The following is a 19,262-nucleotide window of genomic DNA, read 5'->3' as shown; positions in this document are numbered from 1 at the left end:
AGATATGCCACTTGGTGAGGCACGAACAATATACGCCGCGAGACAAACTCCTCTCGGCCTGGATGTGCACAATATAACTTGAGAAAGACAAGATCGGTGATCGATACGGGCAAGGCTTGGAATATCAATCGAGATCATATCCGAAAAGACGCGTGGGATGATTCCTAATCTCTCTTTGGGTCCACCGAACGATAGCCGGCATGTATTTGGGGCGGCTTAATGTCGATCGATCGAGATTGATCATCCAGCGATTATACGAGCGCAGAAATCACGCGCTAAAAATTAAAAAAAAAATTTAAAAAAAATATAAAAAAAAATAACAAACTAGAATAGGAAAGTAACACTATTTTTTCGAAGCAAGAAGTAAAAGTTCGTAAAAGATTCGCGGTATGTTAACGTTCCGAAACGGGTGCGTATTCTCTGAAAAAGCTTCGGCGGCGATGTATAAGAGGAAGATGACAAGAAGATAACCACCCCGAGCGCCGAATTCCACTGTCGGCCGAGCTAGTAGTGTCATGTTTGTTTGATGCATCATCATCTACTTTACGAATCGATATGAATCTAGCAGGCGCAGTATTTGTGTTCTCAGCGCGTCGCGATTAGCTAATGTTCTCAAAATATCGAAACTTATTTTCTTAAATTTATTATCAAATCGATTCACGTGTATAACGATACTCAAGAAAATAAAAAACGGTACAGATAACAGTTATGAATGTTTTCCATCGCGTGCACAAATGCCCGGAAGCTAAATCTGGAAATCTTTTTTTTTTCTGAAGCGTTACATGGAATGTCGCTTCCTATTCTCGCGCAATCCAATTGGCCGATGATTACCGAGAGGCAGAACGGAAAACGTGCGACGTCGCGAGGCATTCTTTAACACACAGGTGCACGTCCGGAGCTTTCTATCTCCGATAATCGTCCGGGGGACACAGGAAGACATCAATGGGTCCGTTGGCATATGGAGAAACGAACGTTTAAATTGAGTCCAAGGAAGCAAACGCTTCCTTCTAACACGCGTGAAAGCAGAAAGCGGCGCATTCTCGAGAGACAATCGCTCGTTAGATGCGATTGGAAAAAAAAAAGAAACCTCGAAATCGTGTAACCGTGCAATTTAAAAAAAAAAAAAAGAATAATGCAAATTCGAATAGATCGAGATACTAAAAATAAAATAAAAGCATTTTCGTACCTTTTGATAGATGGCATTAATAGCTTCTAAAGCTTTTAGCTTCTCGATTTCATCCGCTGATTCTTTCTCCGACGTAGATGGCTTTTTGGTGGGCGTCGTGGCCGGTTCCACTAACGTAAATCCCAAATCCACATCTTGCTTCCAGAGGACTTCGATCAGGTCCATATCCTGAAATCAAAAATGCACGTGATGTTATTACATAGAATTAATATCGTTCGTATTAATTAATTCAAGTCGTTTTCCTGCTCTTAATGCAAAACTTCAACAACTGACGTTATTATTATTTCACACCAATTTAATTAAACGCGTAATTCTTTAAAACTAAATGTACCTGTTATATTATAATTATCATTTTTCGTTATCTTACAAAAATGAAAGAAAACACATGCGGGTTTTACTTTAAATGCAAATCAAATAGATTTGAATTATACGGGTGGAAGTTTTATCTTGTTCTGATACTTAATTCTTTGATATTTATCTATTACTCGTTCCAGAAATAATGTAAAGAAAATTATATTTGTAACTGCTGCTTGTACGTCTGCGTGTGCTTCAACGTCATACTTTGATGAAATGTATATTTATGAAACATTTTACAGATGCAAATTTGATTACAAATAAGCAGATGACACTTCAAAAAAAAAAAAAAAAAAAAAAAAAATGTAAAACGGTATGCATTACATTATAATAGATATTGAAAACCTTTGCAATTAAGGGTTGACTATTTAAAATTAAAAATTTAATTTTATTCTATCAACACATCCGATACGTTATTTAATTTTACGACGCACAGATTAGCGCTTACGACTAATATACGATTTTTACGAAAAGTAATCATAATATCGCTTCCATCCTTCTAAAAGTCGCACGATTAATGTACCAATGGCTTCCACAACGGAATGCCCTGCGCGCGCGGCGCTTTCGTTTATGTTTATTTTACATAAGTTAATAACATCTGGCCTCGATCGGCGTTCAGGCCCAGTCTCGATCTCCGAGATTCATTTTTGTTGCGTCTCGGATGTCCCTCGCAGGGAGTCCCATCGACGAGTGTGTACAAAAGTGCATGATTAATGATGGTCGAGTATCGATGCATCTCGAAATGGAGGAGATCGAAGAAAGGACCCGGGAGAAGGGACCAATCACATGACGGGGCACAATCCTCAGGGCAGCTGCCCCGTGGGTTTTAATCGAGCCAATTTCGCCGAGTTCGTACTTTGAGCCTCGTTAACCAATCTACGGATTTTCCTCGCCAATCTAAAACCCTCACCGAACTAGCGGCATATACGTGAAACGATTAACATGTTCAGAGAGAGACCGATCTATGTAGCAGTTTGTATAAAGTACCGTGAGAAAATCGTTGGTTTAAAAAAAAAAAAAAAGAAATTACAACAGTTTAAATGATAACGCGAGCAGTTGTAGGAAAATTGATAAACCTTTTTCGTATAATAAAAAATTATTTTTATATAATTAAAGATACCGGATCATATAGGTATTAAATAATATGTGCCAAGTATTAAAGAAAAAAAAAAAACAAGTCGTGATTTTATTAAAAATGTACTAATATTGTCATTCGTGCTTTTTGCTTATTCATCATTCGCTGTTTCCCCATTTACCGATAAACCGGCGCCGAAGCGTAACGCTTGCTCGAACCGCCATGTTTACGGATTAAGTGACTAGCGGGACATACGCGAGTCCTGCGTCTTCGGTCGAACGGCAGGCTTTTTCCGCGGCGCTTCCGCGTCAGTTATTATTCGCGAACGCGTGTTTAGGGTTCAGACGTTCCTATTGTATTCAACACTCGTTACGCGGTACTTCATGGGCGTTTTCGCGTGGCACCATATCGCGAGTCCGCCGATACTTGAAACTGTAGCAACGGCTTTCGCCTTGTCAGCGACGTGCACGTGGGCTAAAACGGCTCGATTATTGTCGAAGCCATCGGCGAGACAGGAGACCGCGCTGTATTCATACGACAAGCACGTAAGTGCGACGTGCACGTCCACGAGGAAGAAGCCGCGGCTCTCGTAACGCGGCTCTTGTCAAAAACGTTACGAGAAGGGACATGAAAACGAGGCTCTTCGCGTAATGCCTGAATAGACAATTGAATCAGGAAGCGATTAGATTTGATTCTTTCGCGCTGGACAAGCGTAGCAACTCGATCGCGGCCTGTTTAGTGCCCCGGAATAGTCCCTTCATTATTCAAGTACGTTTTTCCTATTTCCTTTTACCGAGGCTTCCATCGAAGGGATAATGTATCTCGAGAGAGGTACACGGAGCGAGAAGAAGACCATGACGTTTTCAAGGGATCGTTAAAAATGCAGTGTGTAACGTGTTCTTTAGCGGCATGGGGATTTTCTATATATTGTACTTATTGTAAAATTATTGGTATACGTAAGCAACCGGGACTGATAGTTATGCGAAACAATTTATAAAACAATTTTAAACGTGGAATATATAAATAGCGTTAATTTTTTTTTCTTTTTTTTTTAACAGTTTGATCTTTCACGTTAAAGTACCGAAATATTTTACGCAACAACGTATGGAATAACCACAAATTTGTATGATGCAATGAATGTTAATTCGCATATAGTTGCACGCTCGCGATCGCCACGCGAAAGGATAACGGGGATGATTTTTCTCGGATCGTGAATTTTACCCTCCCGTCCAATTCTCCATTACCGCGGGCGTGTTCCTAATTAATCAGCGACTACGTTTGTCGACGTGCCCGGGCCGGTTAAAGACAAAGGGGCCGCGGCGGCCATTAATCTCTCGGTATCGTTATCGGCGATCGCGAATTTGCGCGCGGGCCGCCGACGCCGCCGCCGCGGAGGGATGTAACGGATACAATTCCGCGCGGCGCGCTCTCGCGCGGGCGTAGCTTTGTAAATTACTTCGCTGACCGTGTAATTCGATGCGGCGAGAATCGTGAAAGGGGAGATCGACGGCCGGTGGGAGGTAAAGAGAGAGAAAACGGCGTGGGTGTGCGTGTGATACCGGCCATGTTGGAGAGACACAGCGGGATATCCGCCGCGCCCACAGCTGGGCTTCGTGGCGCGATGTCAAGAGTTACCTCTCGCTCGGCCCACGTTTTATACGGCGCAGCGCCGCGCCGTTGATGCAGGATGCACGGTGCACGGGGCTCGTCTACACGTAGACCCCGATATCGACGCCCTCGATTTCTATTCGATTTACATCGACGGGCTGGACCGGAGTCCCGAAAAAAGACTCGCGCCCGCGGCCCGACCGTCCCGATCGAAATCATTCTTCCGACGACGGCTGCCTATTGTGGCCCGACCTCGTGCTTCTCCGCGGGCGAAAATTTATATTCAATTTATATTTAAAATGACAGGGAGTATAGTCAGACGGTGATATATGAAGCAATAGTTATCACGTACATTCGCCGGGATAAAAATAAAAAAGAAAGGAAAAGGAAAAAATTTCGTTATCTTATCTCACAGATTTATAAACGCTCGAGAATACGAATCATTCTTGAGAATAATGTACGAGAATTCACACAGAACGTGATTAGGTTACCAAAGATCCAGCTTAAAAAAAGAAAGTGATTTCCTTTCCAATTAATTGTCGAATCGCTGCGTCAGTAATTACGCAATTTCTGGGAATAGGATATACCGATCGAAAACGATCGGTATCTTGAAATTCCGAAAGTATGAATGGTGCCGGTAAGACGATTCGATAAGAGAAACCTGGCGAGGCCGAGCAAAACGACGACGTAAAGATGGAAGATGTATCTGAGGATCAGTAATTACACGACGTGGGCTCGTAATGGTCGACCACCGTTTATCTAGCATCGGCCGTCCCTCCGATTGAATCGGATGTGTCGCGGATAGGCGGATAGGTTTCGCGAAACCGCGATGGCGAAACGGCTTCGATACACCGAGCACCGCACGAGTATCTCCGCGGGTTATCTCGGAAAAAGCGATTGTTTTTATGTCCGGTTATAACAGGTGCAACGCTCCCGTTATTTCCGCGATTCTCACCGCAAAAGACGAATCCTACCTCGCAGTTATCGCTGCGCGTATCGAGTAATTATACCCGGGCATCGATACACTCAACTCTTTGTAACTGTAAATGTAATTGCCGCTCGCGAAGAATAAAAACATCGAGCACATTTTGTTTTCAACCACGGGCGAATATTAAATAGAGCTTGGCGGTGCTTCACGCCGGTTGAATTGCTTCAAAAGCGATCGCGATTGAAACAAAATTAATTGTTAAAATAAAGATAATTAGGTATTGTCCGGGACTACAAGTTTGTTTTATTGTGACGGTTAATGATTAAAAGAAATCGTAAATTTTTTTTTTTAATATTGCTATCGAATTGGAGTAATGAGGGACACAATGGTCTATATTCGCGACTCTTGACAATGTTTTCTTCGTCAAGCAAAATCGCTGTCGTCGTGACAATGCAGCTTTCTAGTTTTCATGCGAGTCAATGCACTTGTCCTAATTCACTTCTCTGTTAAAATCATTGAAGTGACTCGCGTTGACGTTGTCCTTTTTATTTATCTCTAATAACGCAGTTTAAATGATTTCTTTTACTCTTCGCTGATTTTTTAAACCTATATTTCTGTTATTGATTATTACGCGATTATCGGAAAAAAATATACGGCTATATTAATAATTATTTATTAAAATAAGTGAAACGTTTAAACTTTAAACTTATGCGTCATAGAAACATTTTCATTGAATTTATCAAACAATATAAAAATTAATAACATTGTAAAAAATATAATAAAAACCAACAGATAAAAAGTTTCTTTTAATAAAAGACCTTTACAAATATATTGTTAATCTTATTATTGCGTGATATTTTTGGTCTTCATCTAATTTGACATTTGTATATTGGACCTTTGAAATTTCATACTGCTCCTTGTATGTAAATCTATCTCAATGTGAATTTGTGTGAACTAAAAATCGACTATGAGCAATGAACAAACTTATATGAATATATGAACAAACTTAATAAAGAATTTATTGTTTCATTGACGAGGTACTTTCTGCATTTTTCATAACCCTTCTACTTTTAATATAGTTGGCAAATTAACATATTATTGTTTCTATGTAAATGTAAAAATTTTTAATAACATTTAAAAATATAAAACAAAAGATAATAAAATTATCTTTTTATAAAGTTTTATAATTGTAATTGATATTGTAAATTATAAATATAATTCTTGTAAATTTTGAACAAACTAAAAAAAAAAAATTACCTATCCTTAGAATTCTCATGAGACACAGTAGCATTCTTCACAGGAAAAAAAAAAAAAAAAAAAAAAAAAAAAGAAAGATTTTCATCGTTAAGATTCTCTTTGTATCAAACGTAAACAAATAATTTTTCAAAGCGAAAATCGTAGCGAACAATTAATCATGCATTGTATTCATAAATTATATAGTTTTCACATATTTCGAAGGGACTGTACATACTTTGATGTCCGCGCCGACCGCAAAAGGTCGGATTTCAATAGATATCTATACCTATTGAATGGTAAAAATTATTAGGCAAAAGGATATGCACGAAAACTTTTTCTTTTACTTTGTAGTACTTTTTTATTTAATCTAAAAAAAAAAGGTTAGTGAACCTACTATAAAACAAAGTTTTGGTAAAAAACAAAGGTGAAAAAAGAACAATAGAATTTAATTAAAAATACTGTTACAGAAACAATGTTAATAAATTTTGTTCGGAATTAAAAATGTATGGAACATTTTTTAAAATTTAAATACACTAAAACCAAGAACTTTTGCCCAGTAATTTTTTCGCATCCATGAGAATATACGTTTCAATCGAATCAGCAAAATAATCGAACCTCGTTTTTCGAACTACGAAGCCTTCTATCTAGCACGGTGCGTCGAGAGAGTAGGCGTAAAGGAATAAAACATTAATTTCCTGGTTTTAATTAGTGCGTTGTGCATGCAGCCGCACAGTAATGGCGGCCGAGCCTTCGGTCAAGGCGGGGATAAAGGGGGAGGCGAGGCTAAAGGGGAATTTGATTAATGATCCTGCGGGATCTGGGACGGGAGGAGAAGGAGGAAGCGTATCCTAGGGGACGCCTGTCTTGCGAAGCAACGATCGGTCTACCAAAACGTAACTCGAAAATACAGACAATATTTTCATATAATGACATACAGCATAATTGATGTACTACGTATTGGATTCGATCTACAATAAATTTGATATTATTAAAAGAACGGTAAAATTATCAGTCGTTTATTGACTATCGAAAAAGAAACGTGGTAAAAATAATATTCTCTATTAATATCGGATATTGGATGATCGAATTAAAGTCGAAGTATATAAATGCTCGGCGTAATGAGGAAACAAAAAAAAAAGCTCGGGGGGAAAAAAAATGGAGATTTAATTACGACTAAAGTTTCCTGAAGCAAGGGTGAAACTTAATGTCAGTCATCAGAAACCCTCGAGAGAGACTTCTTGAAAGGGGTTGACTTCAAAATTACGCGAGAAAGGTCTAATCCGCTTTCGCCAGTGATCAATGTTGCGTCTCATATCACAATGGCGATAATTATTTTTTTTTAATGCATAGACAAATGTTTATTTAATCGATAACTAAAAGTAAATTCGAATACCGATGATGCACGTTTGTAATTCACTAAGATGGAATAATTAACTTTATATTTTACTCCTTTCTTTTACTGATAAAAATAAAAGATTAAAACGAGTCTAAGATAAAACAAGAAAGAATTAGAAAAAAAATTGTAATATTATAAATATACGTATTTATTCGTGGCTGATCGATTAACTGTAACCGTTTAAAAAATATTCAGGATTGTTTGATTTTTCATTAGTAATATCTTTTCACTTTTTGCTTAATCATTCACGCATGAGAAGAATATTCTCTATTACTAAATCACAAAAAGGATTAATCGCACGGATTGATTAAAATTCTAATGACAAAACCGGTTGTGCAACTTGCTGTACGACAAATAATTGAGAATTATGATTTTAACCATAACCTGTCTATCTGATTTTGATATCAAAATAATCTTATAATTATAAGTCGATGCGAATTAAAAGACAATTATCAGTTTAGAAGAAATCATTGCAATTTGACGTAGAACTTTTTCGACTTAAATACCACTAGTGCATTCGGGTAAACTCATTATTGCAGCACTTTAAGCGAGCTAACGAATAAGAAATTGCGGCTTAGTGCACCGCGACTATGGCGCTCGCGTGAGTACTGAAATACGATCATTTGCATCATAATCAAGACCAACGGAGGCACGTTATTTTCTTCTTTCGCGCGAAACGGAAAAAAAAAAAAAAAAAGAAAGAAACGAACGCTCGCGAACGTAAGATCGTAAGGCGGGTGAGGTAGGATGAGAGGAAAGGGAAAAGAACAGCATGAAAAATAGTTCCGGCGCTATCGGTGCAGCAAAAGCACCCCCCTATCTCGTGTCCCATCGACGTATCATCAATGTAATTCGTATAATGTATCCACGCAACTCCGACCGACAGGGGAGTCCGGCAGGATTGCGGAGGAAGAAAAGGGGGAGGTGGGGGGATGAGGAATTGCGGAGGGAGAGACGCGTATTTATGTTGTGGGATATATCGTAGAGGTACCAGTCGGCAAGAAGGAAAGGGGGAGAAGATGGAAGGGGGGAGGGGGCGGTGCGTGTACAAAGGGAACGCCGACGGTGCCCTCACGATCGTTCACCCCGACAGGGGCGTATATTCTCCCTCCTCAACCCCGCAGCCGCAAACCCCGCGATGTGGTGCCAAGCCCACGTATTTTGCATTTACAGCTTTTTATACGGACTCGAAAAAGAGAGAGACTTACACAGCACTTGTATGGCAAATACATGTGCCGGCCGCGATTTTTGGCAAAACGTGAACGACCGGAAACTGATAAGAAGCCGAAAAAATTCGGAAAATATATGTATGTAAAAATACAAAACCAAAAATAAAGGCCTTTAAAAATTAATGTTGGTATTTATTATTTAATTAAAAATATGACTAACTTAAAAAAAAAAAAGAAATACCCTGCACGTATAAAATAAAATTTTTTAAAAAACTATACTCTATTCTACTATCTAAGTGTATCTGTATTTTATGAACAAGTATACAATGACGTCATACCAATCAGTTGTTACCTCGTAATATCAGTCTCGTAATGTAAAAATAATCTATTATTTTTTATTTATCGATATTTAATTAAGTTTTATCACGCAAGATATTTCTTTTGCGCACATAACAAATGATAAAACACGTGATAATCTGCATGATAAAATCGCATAAGTAGGTAATATAGCAAACACGATTTCTCATTAATTAGATTGGAAAAGCGTTATTCATCAAAGCTGTGTCAAGTCAAATAGGATTTTGGAACTGATAAAAATGCTTGTAGAGATACCAACAGAAAGAGAGAGAAAGAGATTGAGAGAAACAGAGAGAGAGAAAGAGAGAGAGGGACGAGAAGTGTATGTGCTTGTGTGTGGTAAGTTCTTTATGCGTATCGTGTACACAATAACGATGCATTACCTATTATAAAATGTTGTACAATGTTCCTTATCATGCTGTCGGACGAGAATGCTATTTTCACGCACTGTTAGATAATAACTCGCCGTGTGTTATATCACCTTGCACTATTCTAGCTCATTAATTTATAATTCATTCAGATAAAGCCGAAAAAATTCTACAGACGCTTTCAGAATATAATTAACAAGAAAACGTCAATACAAGGTATAAATTGCCTTCAATCCTCGATAGAACTTTTTGTTCGATTTATAACGACAATGTAGCGGATTGTTTACAAGCTTGTCAATTAATTATTAATAAATATCGTTCCTATGCTTGTGGAAATATAATTAAATAATTTTTCTCCGGGTTTTATTTTTATTTTTTTTTTTTTAGATTAAGCTGTTATTGGTGCAGATTAAAAAAATTTACGCTAAATCAATTTATTATAAATCGGTATTCATATAATTAATTTCCCACCCGTAAACTCCCTGTAAAGACTTTATCGGTTATTTGTAAATATTCATAGAGAGCCAATATTTTCGCACAGCTGGAAATAAATTATCCGTACGTGTCTTCTTTACGCCGAAGTTTTGAGCCGATGAAAGAAATAGAAGATTCGTGAACAATCTGTGCTTAAGCTAGTTCAAAGGAGATCATTTATCATACGCGTACTCTTTCGCATGATTTAGATGAAATCTTTCGTTTTACTGGAAAAATTCTTATCTTCATCCCTGTGCTTTCCCTGTGCGCGTGCCTTATCTGCCATGCGCGGCATAAGCCGAAGAAAGTGCGGAACCAATCTCAGTCATCGTCGCAAGAACATGAACCAAACCATTTTCTTTTTGTTCGTCCGCCTCTTTCGTTCCACTGCGGCCATTAAATCAACATGCTTTTTTCATTTATTTTTACATCCCCTCGCGTAATACATATATACCCTGAGGCACCCTGTATACGTATATGTATTACACAGAAGTTTGTCTTTAATTTAATAATTAATATGTTTAAATGTACGAATTAAATTCGAAGATAAACTTGTTCGTGAATCACTAAGATATAGTTATCGAGAAAATAGCTAAAAATTTTAGAAGAAAAACTTGAAGTGAATGATATCGTGTGCTTCTCTTTTCGTGCACGTCGATGTTCGTGGCTATTTCTAAGACGATGGACGACGTATGGCATTCCAGCTTAATAGCGCAACAAATATAAATAAAATCACTTAATTACGTCGGTGGAACGCACATAGCGAGCAAGAAATTACGTATCAAACTGCCTTGCAGTGAGATTGCCATGTAATTTTTATGAATATATTCACGGTTTGGTATAATGAGAATAAAAAAAAAAGCTAAAGCGTGTCTCATAAATGATCAATTAAAAGCGGTACTACCACATCTTCCTCATTCCGAGTATCCCTCGGTAATCTACCTGAGATCTGATTAGATAACGTGCACTTTTGCATTATCTACATTAAATTTGTCCGATTTTACGATAAGAAGTCTCTATACTTTGCGATAAAAATATGCAAATTAATATTCTTTTTTTTTCGCGAACGGCAGATTCGACGATATAAAGACTGAAGAAAAATGGCGTCTGCGGCTAACCCGATGATGGCGATGGGCCCTGAATTTTTTCGAGATACCGCGCGATTGGTTCGAACCTTATAATTACGCTCGGAGGAAAACCGGTCTTGTGCCTGGCGATTTCACGATGAACGCCTTCGCTCAGACACAACCGCCATTAATGCAAATAAGACCCTAAAAGACGCAATCGGAACTAATCACTGGATTTAACCTTGAAAATTTTTTTCCTACCAGCAATAATCGTTAAGGGTTAGTGCTTATACTTCTCGAGATTATTAGAACGTTGCTCTGCGATTTGTTTCATTTATACATACCAATAATAAAGAAAAAAAAAAAGATGTAATACAATTATCAATCCTTTATCCTGCAAATTTCGTCTTCTATCGAATTTCGATTATAGAGCTACACGCAATATCTGATTTCTACGATTACAGGGATTACCTGAAAATATTCGCAAAGTTATAAAGTCCGCAGAGCAGATGGCAAGGTCTTTCGACCAACCCAACACGCCACGGTTTCTGTGAGAATCGTTTGTACATAGAACTGCATGCGATGTGCGTTCATATGGAGAAAATGCAATTCACGATGTAATCTCCAGGGAACGGGCATCGATCACACGGCGATCTTCCCCGACGTCAAAATATTTTCAAAGACAGTCCGCACGACGGGGGCTTAGAAATCGTTCGTCGCAACGAAATCGCTTCTATCTCCCCGAAAATAATCCGCGGGAAAAATTAAAGAAAGCTTTCCTCGAGGGAGATATTCACCGTAACCGTGCGCAGTTTGATACAGATTTATAAAGTCGAACCCTTGCTACCGACACTTTCACGCTGCCGCGCGCAAAATTTTTAACACGTCGCGTATTTCTTTCAAAGCGACAAACGCTTCTAATTAAAGAGCGACGTAACAAATTTGATCGATGAGACGAATTTAAAATAGAATATTTCAAGATTGCACGTCTAATCAATTTGTTCAACGACATATAAATTCAAAAACGTCAGTAGGCTAAGTCGCGCGAAAATATAAATAGACATAACGTTCTTTAAATATTAAATGATGCAACGTATATGAACCGTGGGTAATTAGAGCTTTGTTTGAAATAACATTTGACGAAGCTAAGATTTGACTCGACGTCGGACGACTTCAGAAGAAATCAAACGCCCTTTACCAAGAGCGTTTCATTCTCTTCATGGCACGGGCTTCTAGTTTATCGAGGCGCACCTGCACCCTGAGAAATGGAAGATAACTGCTTTTTCTTTCTTTCATTTTTTTTTTCTTTTTTTTTTTAATCCTCGGGTGATGGTACATAGAAAAGGCACAGAGTCGGGAAAGGGCTGAAGAAGACGGCGCTTGACAAATGAAGAGGACGGCGTCCCTTTGAATTCGACGGCTGTGAAAAGAGCGTCTGACGCCGAATCGACTGCGCATCGCGGCGGCAACGTACACTTTGTTTAGTACGGAACTCATAGTGTCGATTATGGGGGGAAAAAAAAAGAAAAAAAAGGAAAAAAAATGTTAACGAGCCGGATGCGGTCGACGGGCGGCAGGAAGGTTAAGGCAAACCGAATCCGACCGAGAGCTCGATAGGTCGACAGGTCGGGGAGGAATCGGATGAACGGACGGACGGCTGTTCGACGGAAAGAGACATCGCTGCGTCAGCCTGATAAAATCTTGAATATCGCGGCTCGTATCATTACGCCGCGTACGAACGCCGGCTTTTACGCAGCGCTGTCTCCGTGGCAGTCACGATAATTACCAGTGACAATCATTGCCAGTGTCTCCGTCGTTAATGAGTCGATAAAGATACCGCTGTCTCGCGCACGTCGTTCGCGCTTTTACACATAAAAGGATCCGCCGTCCTTACGCAACGAATGGAGCTACGCGATCGTCGGCGATAAGTCCGTACACTGTTCGGTCAGGAAGTATTACCCGTGCAATACATGCCGCGATCATTGAAGCGCGAATTGGAATCGATAACAATAAACGAGACTATGTTTTTCGCGAGGTTTCGGTAGGAATCTTTGAGAATATTATAAATCAATTTCAAAGCCCCGAGGCGGTGGTTTGGCATTAAATGTTTTTAAATTCTACGATAAAGTACGAATTCACGCAGACGATTCTTGAGGGGATAGCGAGGGAAGATTTATATTCGTCTCCTGACGAGATTAACATGGGAGATAAATATGATGATTCGATTGCATCCTGCTACTACGCCCCTGCCTTTCTCCGCATGATGCTTTCACATAGACCTCCACCTAGTGTCATTAGTCACCGCACTAACATTTCTCGGAGTCTCGAAAGGGACGCAAAACTATTATGCCCACTTGTTCCGCACAGAAAACGGCGGCGGAGGTGTTTATAGTAATCTCACCATAAACGGCGAGCCGCCCAAGATGTCCCGTTGTCACAACCATTAACATCTTTGACTTGAATCCTCAAAATATATGGATAATCGATCCACCCTAATTCTTTGTCGCAATCCGACCCACGTAAGAATCGTGGCGACCTATCCGAGAAGCTGATAATCCTTCTTTTTCGTAACCGGGTAATATCAGTTTCACAAAATCAGTTAATAGTTTGTAAAAATGATTATTTTACTTTTTAAAATTAAAAGATTGAAAACAAGAATAACCCAGATATTAAAAAAAAAAATAATAATAAAGAAAGAACGAAAAGTTATTCAGACATAATAAATCTTGCCCTAGCTATTTTAAAAAAATCTCCTATGGTCAATTTTAAGACTTTTGCTCTTCAATATATTTTGTAAAAAAAAAAAATTGCTTTATAAATTTTTCTTTGATTAATAAAATACTATTAATAAAATATACAACGTGATGGAATAATTAATCTCGATTTTTAACGACGAGTACGTAAAACGTTTCGTGACGATTCGTAATAATTCTTGCAATAATAACTGACACCGTTATATTATAAAGAACAATCGGTGTTGCTGACCGTACAGTATGTAAATAAAATTATCATAGGTCAATACCGATGATGCATGTTCGCGAAAGTATCGTAGTTTTTAACGTCCACGTGACGAACGAGACCTGACACATTGACAAGAACGTGATACGAGACCACCTCCGCTACAACTGAGATGCGTATCTTGTTTGTTATCTCGAAGCTACCGCAATTTGTCAAGGCGAATCGGATTGATCTAAAAGGATACTGATCGGCAGGCAGAACGAGAGACATTCTTAATTCCCGGGCGAACGAAACTTCTATCGGACTAGCATATTTCGCACGATAATTGATTGAGATCAATGATCGCGCGCTAGATAATCGCATAGATCATGGCCACCGTATCGTAAAGAAAAAAAAGAAAATTATTAAAATACAAATACCAAACTTCGGAGCAAGAGATTTACTCTCTGGCGCCATCTGAAATCATTCGGACGAAGAGTAAATGTGATAAAAGCTTCAACGTGATACCGACTATTCATAAATCAGAGAATATAATTTTGAACGTATCCTAAAATATTTAAAAAAAATTACCGCCTATTTTTATATTTACTTTAATTATTAAGAATAAATTAATACCGTTTTCTTTAAGTATAATTATAAATGATGTTAAAATTTTTCTTTCTATGACGTAATTTTTCAAAAAGTATGATTATTTTATTTTTATAAATTATAAATGTAACATATATGTACGCAAATTAAAAAAAAATTATTATTTTAACAACTTTAAAAAAAATAATTATGTAGATTTGTATATTGGACCTATCAGTACGAAGATACTTTTTACGCAGGATAAGATTGAATTGTATACATCGTAGCGTGCGATAAGCTTAATACGTTAATATTAGATACGATGAACTTTCATGTTGCACAGTCATTGTTTATGACATATTCGCAACTAACATAAAAAAAAAAAGATACGAATTAGCGCAATATCAACTGTACTTTCTTGATGTCGAATAATTGCAAGAAAAGTAATTTTAATTTATTAGTTGTAATATATTTCATTTACTTCAAAAACTATCATATTTGAAATAGAACAAATTAGAATTGTATCTTTAAAAAGAAAATTTAAAATAAAAAATTACTACAATAGTTTTTTTTTTTTTTAAGATAAATGTGCACATTGTTTATGTACTTATGTAAATTACTTGGTGACTCATTTAATTAGTTCCTGTGTAAGTATCTTAAATATCTTAAAACCTTGAGCTGTACGAATGCAAAATTAAACGAAAAAAAAAAAACACTAAAATTTTTTTTAATAAACGACTTAATAAATATATACTCTAATAACAAATTTTCCAATAATTAAACTATATAAAATTTGAATCAAATTACATCATCATATTATTCTTGCGTACATATTTGTTCATGATTTATATACATAACATAATGGCCATAAAACAATGCAATTACATGTAATACATAAAATAAATGCTTTCGCAGTAATAATTATCTCGTATATTTAAATGTTTAAAAATATTCTGCCAAGTGCAAACAGCGTTCTAATAAAACTGCTTTAAATTAGAATAAAAACTTGCTATGTGCCGCATAAGCATACTATTATTAACAAGAAACAAATAAAACAATAAAAAAAAAAAAGAAAAGAAAAAAGTAAAACGTCTTGGAACATTCAACGTTCGCTTTCATGTCAGATAAATTTATGCTGCGTCCGAGTACGAAGTAAATTCTTACATAAATGTACGATATACTTTTTATACGACGTATATCCCATACAATTATTCGATTATGTCGTAAGTCGCGATGAAGTTCGTTAACATATCCGATTTATTACACCGGCGTAAATAATCCTTACGTCGATCATGAATGGAAATTATTATATACATAAATAATAGATACCAATAATTATGTGTTGGTTTGCATCACACCGGAACGTGAATCGTTATCTACTCGGTATTACCGCGAATGATATCATCAAATCAGTCGGGACTTCATCCTTCATCGAAAGTGTCATGGCTTTGGCGCCAAGCACGATTATGTGCTTTCAATGTCAATAGAATTCTAATGATACGCCACTTCTGAAGCGTTTATCAATTGTTCTTCGTTGTTCTCTTAACAGATGGTTTTCGCGTACATTTACGTAAGAATTACATCAATCAATACTTTTTACATATGTATTGTCGCGGGGAAAAAATAAATATCTAAATAATCTAAACTGACAATGCAGTTAAGATACGTAATTTCAACGTGAGGAGAATATCGTCAGTTTCCTGCCTGCCTTGTATAAAATATAGTTTAATAATAAAGTCTCATTACGTAATGGCCTGAAGGTTTAGAGTACCATTTATCAAGCACCACGAGTCAAGGAAACTTGCACATTAATTTTATCTAAGTAATTATTACGTTAATATTGTCTTATTCAAGGTTCCCTTAATCATACGAATGGATACTATTGGGATAATTAATTATTACCGCTCGTTATATTCCTAATGGGTCGCGAACAATGTAACGTATGCAATTTCGACCAATCGAAAAAGCTTCCCCGCGCGATAAGCTTGCTCGAATCGTCACGGAGCTTTTTCGTGGAAACCGTGACATCACCCGGAACGTCCATATTGCTGAGAAATGACGATTTAAATCATACATGAAAACATGTTTGACCAGTTACGCTGATATTATCGACGCCAAGAAAGAGAAGGCATTTGGGTTATCCTGCGGATTTTTAAATTCCACGCAAGGTCGAAAGATAATATACGACTGTATGAAATAATTTATGCTGGTGCGCCCCGTTGCTTTGCGATCGCGCAGATCGTCAGCTCGCGCGTTATTTTATATCAAAGAGAAATATAACTTTGAGAAAATTAATCTAACGTCCCAGAGTTCCTACCAAGAATACGAATACATTAAATTAATATTTTAAGACCCAGCGAAAGCACTTTCTTCGTCCCCGATCCCAAAAGCGTTACTCGTTGACCTACCGCATTTGACACCGCTGCCAAACTCATGGCTGTGCCTCTCAAGATCGGAGAACGTTCTCGTACCGAGAGAGAGAAGATCACCACACGGTCCTAACTCCGTCAGCGCGGATACGTCACAGCTATTTTCGGCGGGATTGATGTCGCCGTTTGCACTGGGATTTTTACAGCGTCGCCGCCGAGCGCCACGATACGGCGCCCGTACCGGATCCGCGCGGGCACGGTTACACGACAACGTACTTGCGGCTTACACGAGAATCGTAACGACCGACTGACCGTTAGTTCGTGGCGAACACGGGTTTTTAACGGGTTCGCGGTATCTTATCGAAGCGCAGAGAGAGATCCGCGATCTCTGGTGGGTTTCACTTTTGCGGTAGTGACACGGCGGAGAAGCCGCCGAACGGAATCGATAGATTTTTCACACCCGTCACGCCGCCGCTGCGAATTACACACTCGCGATCGCGAGACTGACGATCGCGCGGCGGTGTTAACAAGGGGCAACGGCGGCGGTAACATCCGACGAGGACAGATTGCTCCACGCTCGCGTCACGATGATAACGACGAGTATGAGTATAGGCAACTCTTTAACGCTGCTACGCGCGAATCATAAAGAATCACGCCGCGCGTGAACTCGGCGTTGCAAAACTCTCGAGGATACTTCCTTTCAGCCTTGCCTGAGGTTCGAATTAAACGGTACCGCCGCGGTAGAAAGCGATATAAAAATAATTCACCCGCATAACTGACGATCGAAAGCTATTCGACGAAGACAGAAGCGATTCTCTGCGTAAACGCGGACACGTCTCTTATTTTAGTTATTAAGGGTTGTATTAAGATAAAGTTCGAACAGTTTTCTTACGATAAACGACTTTAGTGGAATCATCCTCCGAATCATTTGTCAATGGTCAGGGACAAATTCGATAAGATATCGCAACCGGCCGAAATTTATATGTAGTTTTTAGTTATCTTTAAAACAAAAACATTATTTTATAACTTTTCAATGGCATTTTAGTCGGCTCCTTTGCAAATAAAAAAATATATATATTCGTTACTTTTTTGTTCATTATTAATACGTTATATATTTTTTTACGAACGACGGTTACTTTTTAAGTACAAGTAACCGAACAAGAAATATTGTAATATATTATTAAAATGTTATTAAAGTGTCTGCCGAGTCGAAGATAAGATATGAACATTATCGGTCACGTACGTACGTCTATGTCAAAAATGTGAAGAAAATTTGTAATAACGTGTATAATAATCAAAATAAAATACAAATATAATCTTTCTTTTTTGCACAGCATTAAAGCGAATATTTAAAGGTATTTATACTGCATTAATAAATTATGCCATTCAGCTACACATTTAAAAACTTATTACATATACACGTCCTCGTTCATACATCGTTAATTACATAAAATTATTACATGAATCCATTCACCGAACTGTGTACCTTTCCGGTCGTTAAATCAAACTTTCTCCACATTCTCTGGTCTAGTATCTTTTATCATTTTCTCGTCTCACGAACTAAGCTCCCTTTTTACGCGCGTGCATAATTAAATATTGTATATCATTGCATCAGCGAGAAACGGATAATTGAACAATAAAGTTACATCTTTATGATATTTTGGGCGCTGGCTCGTTAACGAATCGGAGGTGTTTATACTACCAAAAAGTACGGATAACGTTTGTTCCATATTAACTTAGAAATAAAAACGAAAAAAAAGAAAAAAATAAAATTAAAAAAGCAGGGATCGCAACGTTCGCTGTGACACACGTGTCGCTGTACTCAAATCAAGGTCGACAATCATTTTAGATAATAATGCCGTGAATAGAACACGAACACGTAATTACTAACAAAGAACAACTGCTAATGACGACTGCTAAAAGAAAATATAATTTTCCGGGTGTGCCTGAGAAAAATCGCTTACGGCAACACCCGGCAAATTTTTCCCTTCGACGTAGATTGTAGTTCTCTCTCTTTTCGCATACCAATCGTACTCGCAACAGTGTAAATTAGTTCGATTAACGTACCGAGAAAAATTGTTACTCCCAATTAACCGTCACCGACCTCGTCAGTTACATCACTGCTCGTACGAAATTCGTTCTGCCATATT

General features: G+C 37.9%; 1 protein-coding gene across 4 annotated transcripts in view; it reads right to left on the bottom strand.

Moving 5' to 3' along the window:
• Cnc (NFE2 like bZIP transcription factor cap-n-collar) overlaps positions 1-19,262 on the bottom strand; it is an 84,570-nt gene that overhangs the window by 57,468 nt on the left and 7,840 nt on the right. For 3 of the 4 annotated variants that reach the window (XM_070674044.1, XM_070674046.1, XM_070674045.1), the window contains exon 2: positions 1,187-1,354. In XM_070674044.1, coding sequence (XP_070530145.1) covers positions 1,187-1,354 — 168 coding nt within the window. Of the gene's footprint in view, positions 1-1,186; positions 1,355-17,151; positions 17,608-19,262 lie in introns of those variants that run through there. The other variant, XM_070674047.1, reaches the window with a different exon arrangement.

The sequence above is a fragment of the Cardiocondyla obscurior genome, linkage group LG02 (genome assembly GCF_019399895.1).
Source record: "Cardiocondyla obscurior isolate alpha-2009 linkage group LG02, Cobs3.1, whole genome shotgun sequence".
Lineage (NCBI taxonomy): Eukaryota > Metazoa > Arthropoda > Insecta > Hymenoptera > Formicidae > Cardiocondyla > Cardiocondyla obscurior.
This window is presented reverse-complemented; position numbering and strand designations above follow the sequence as displayed.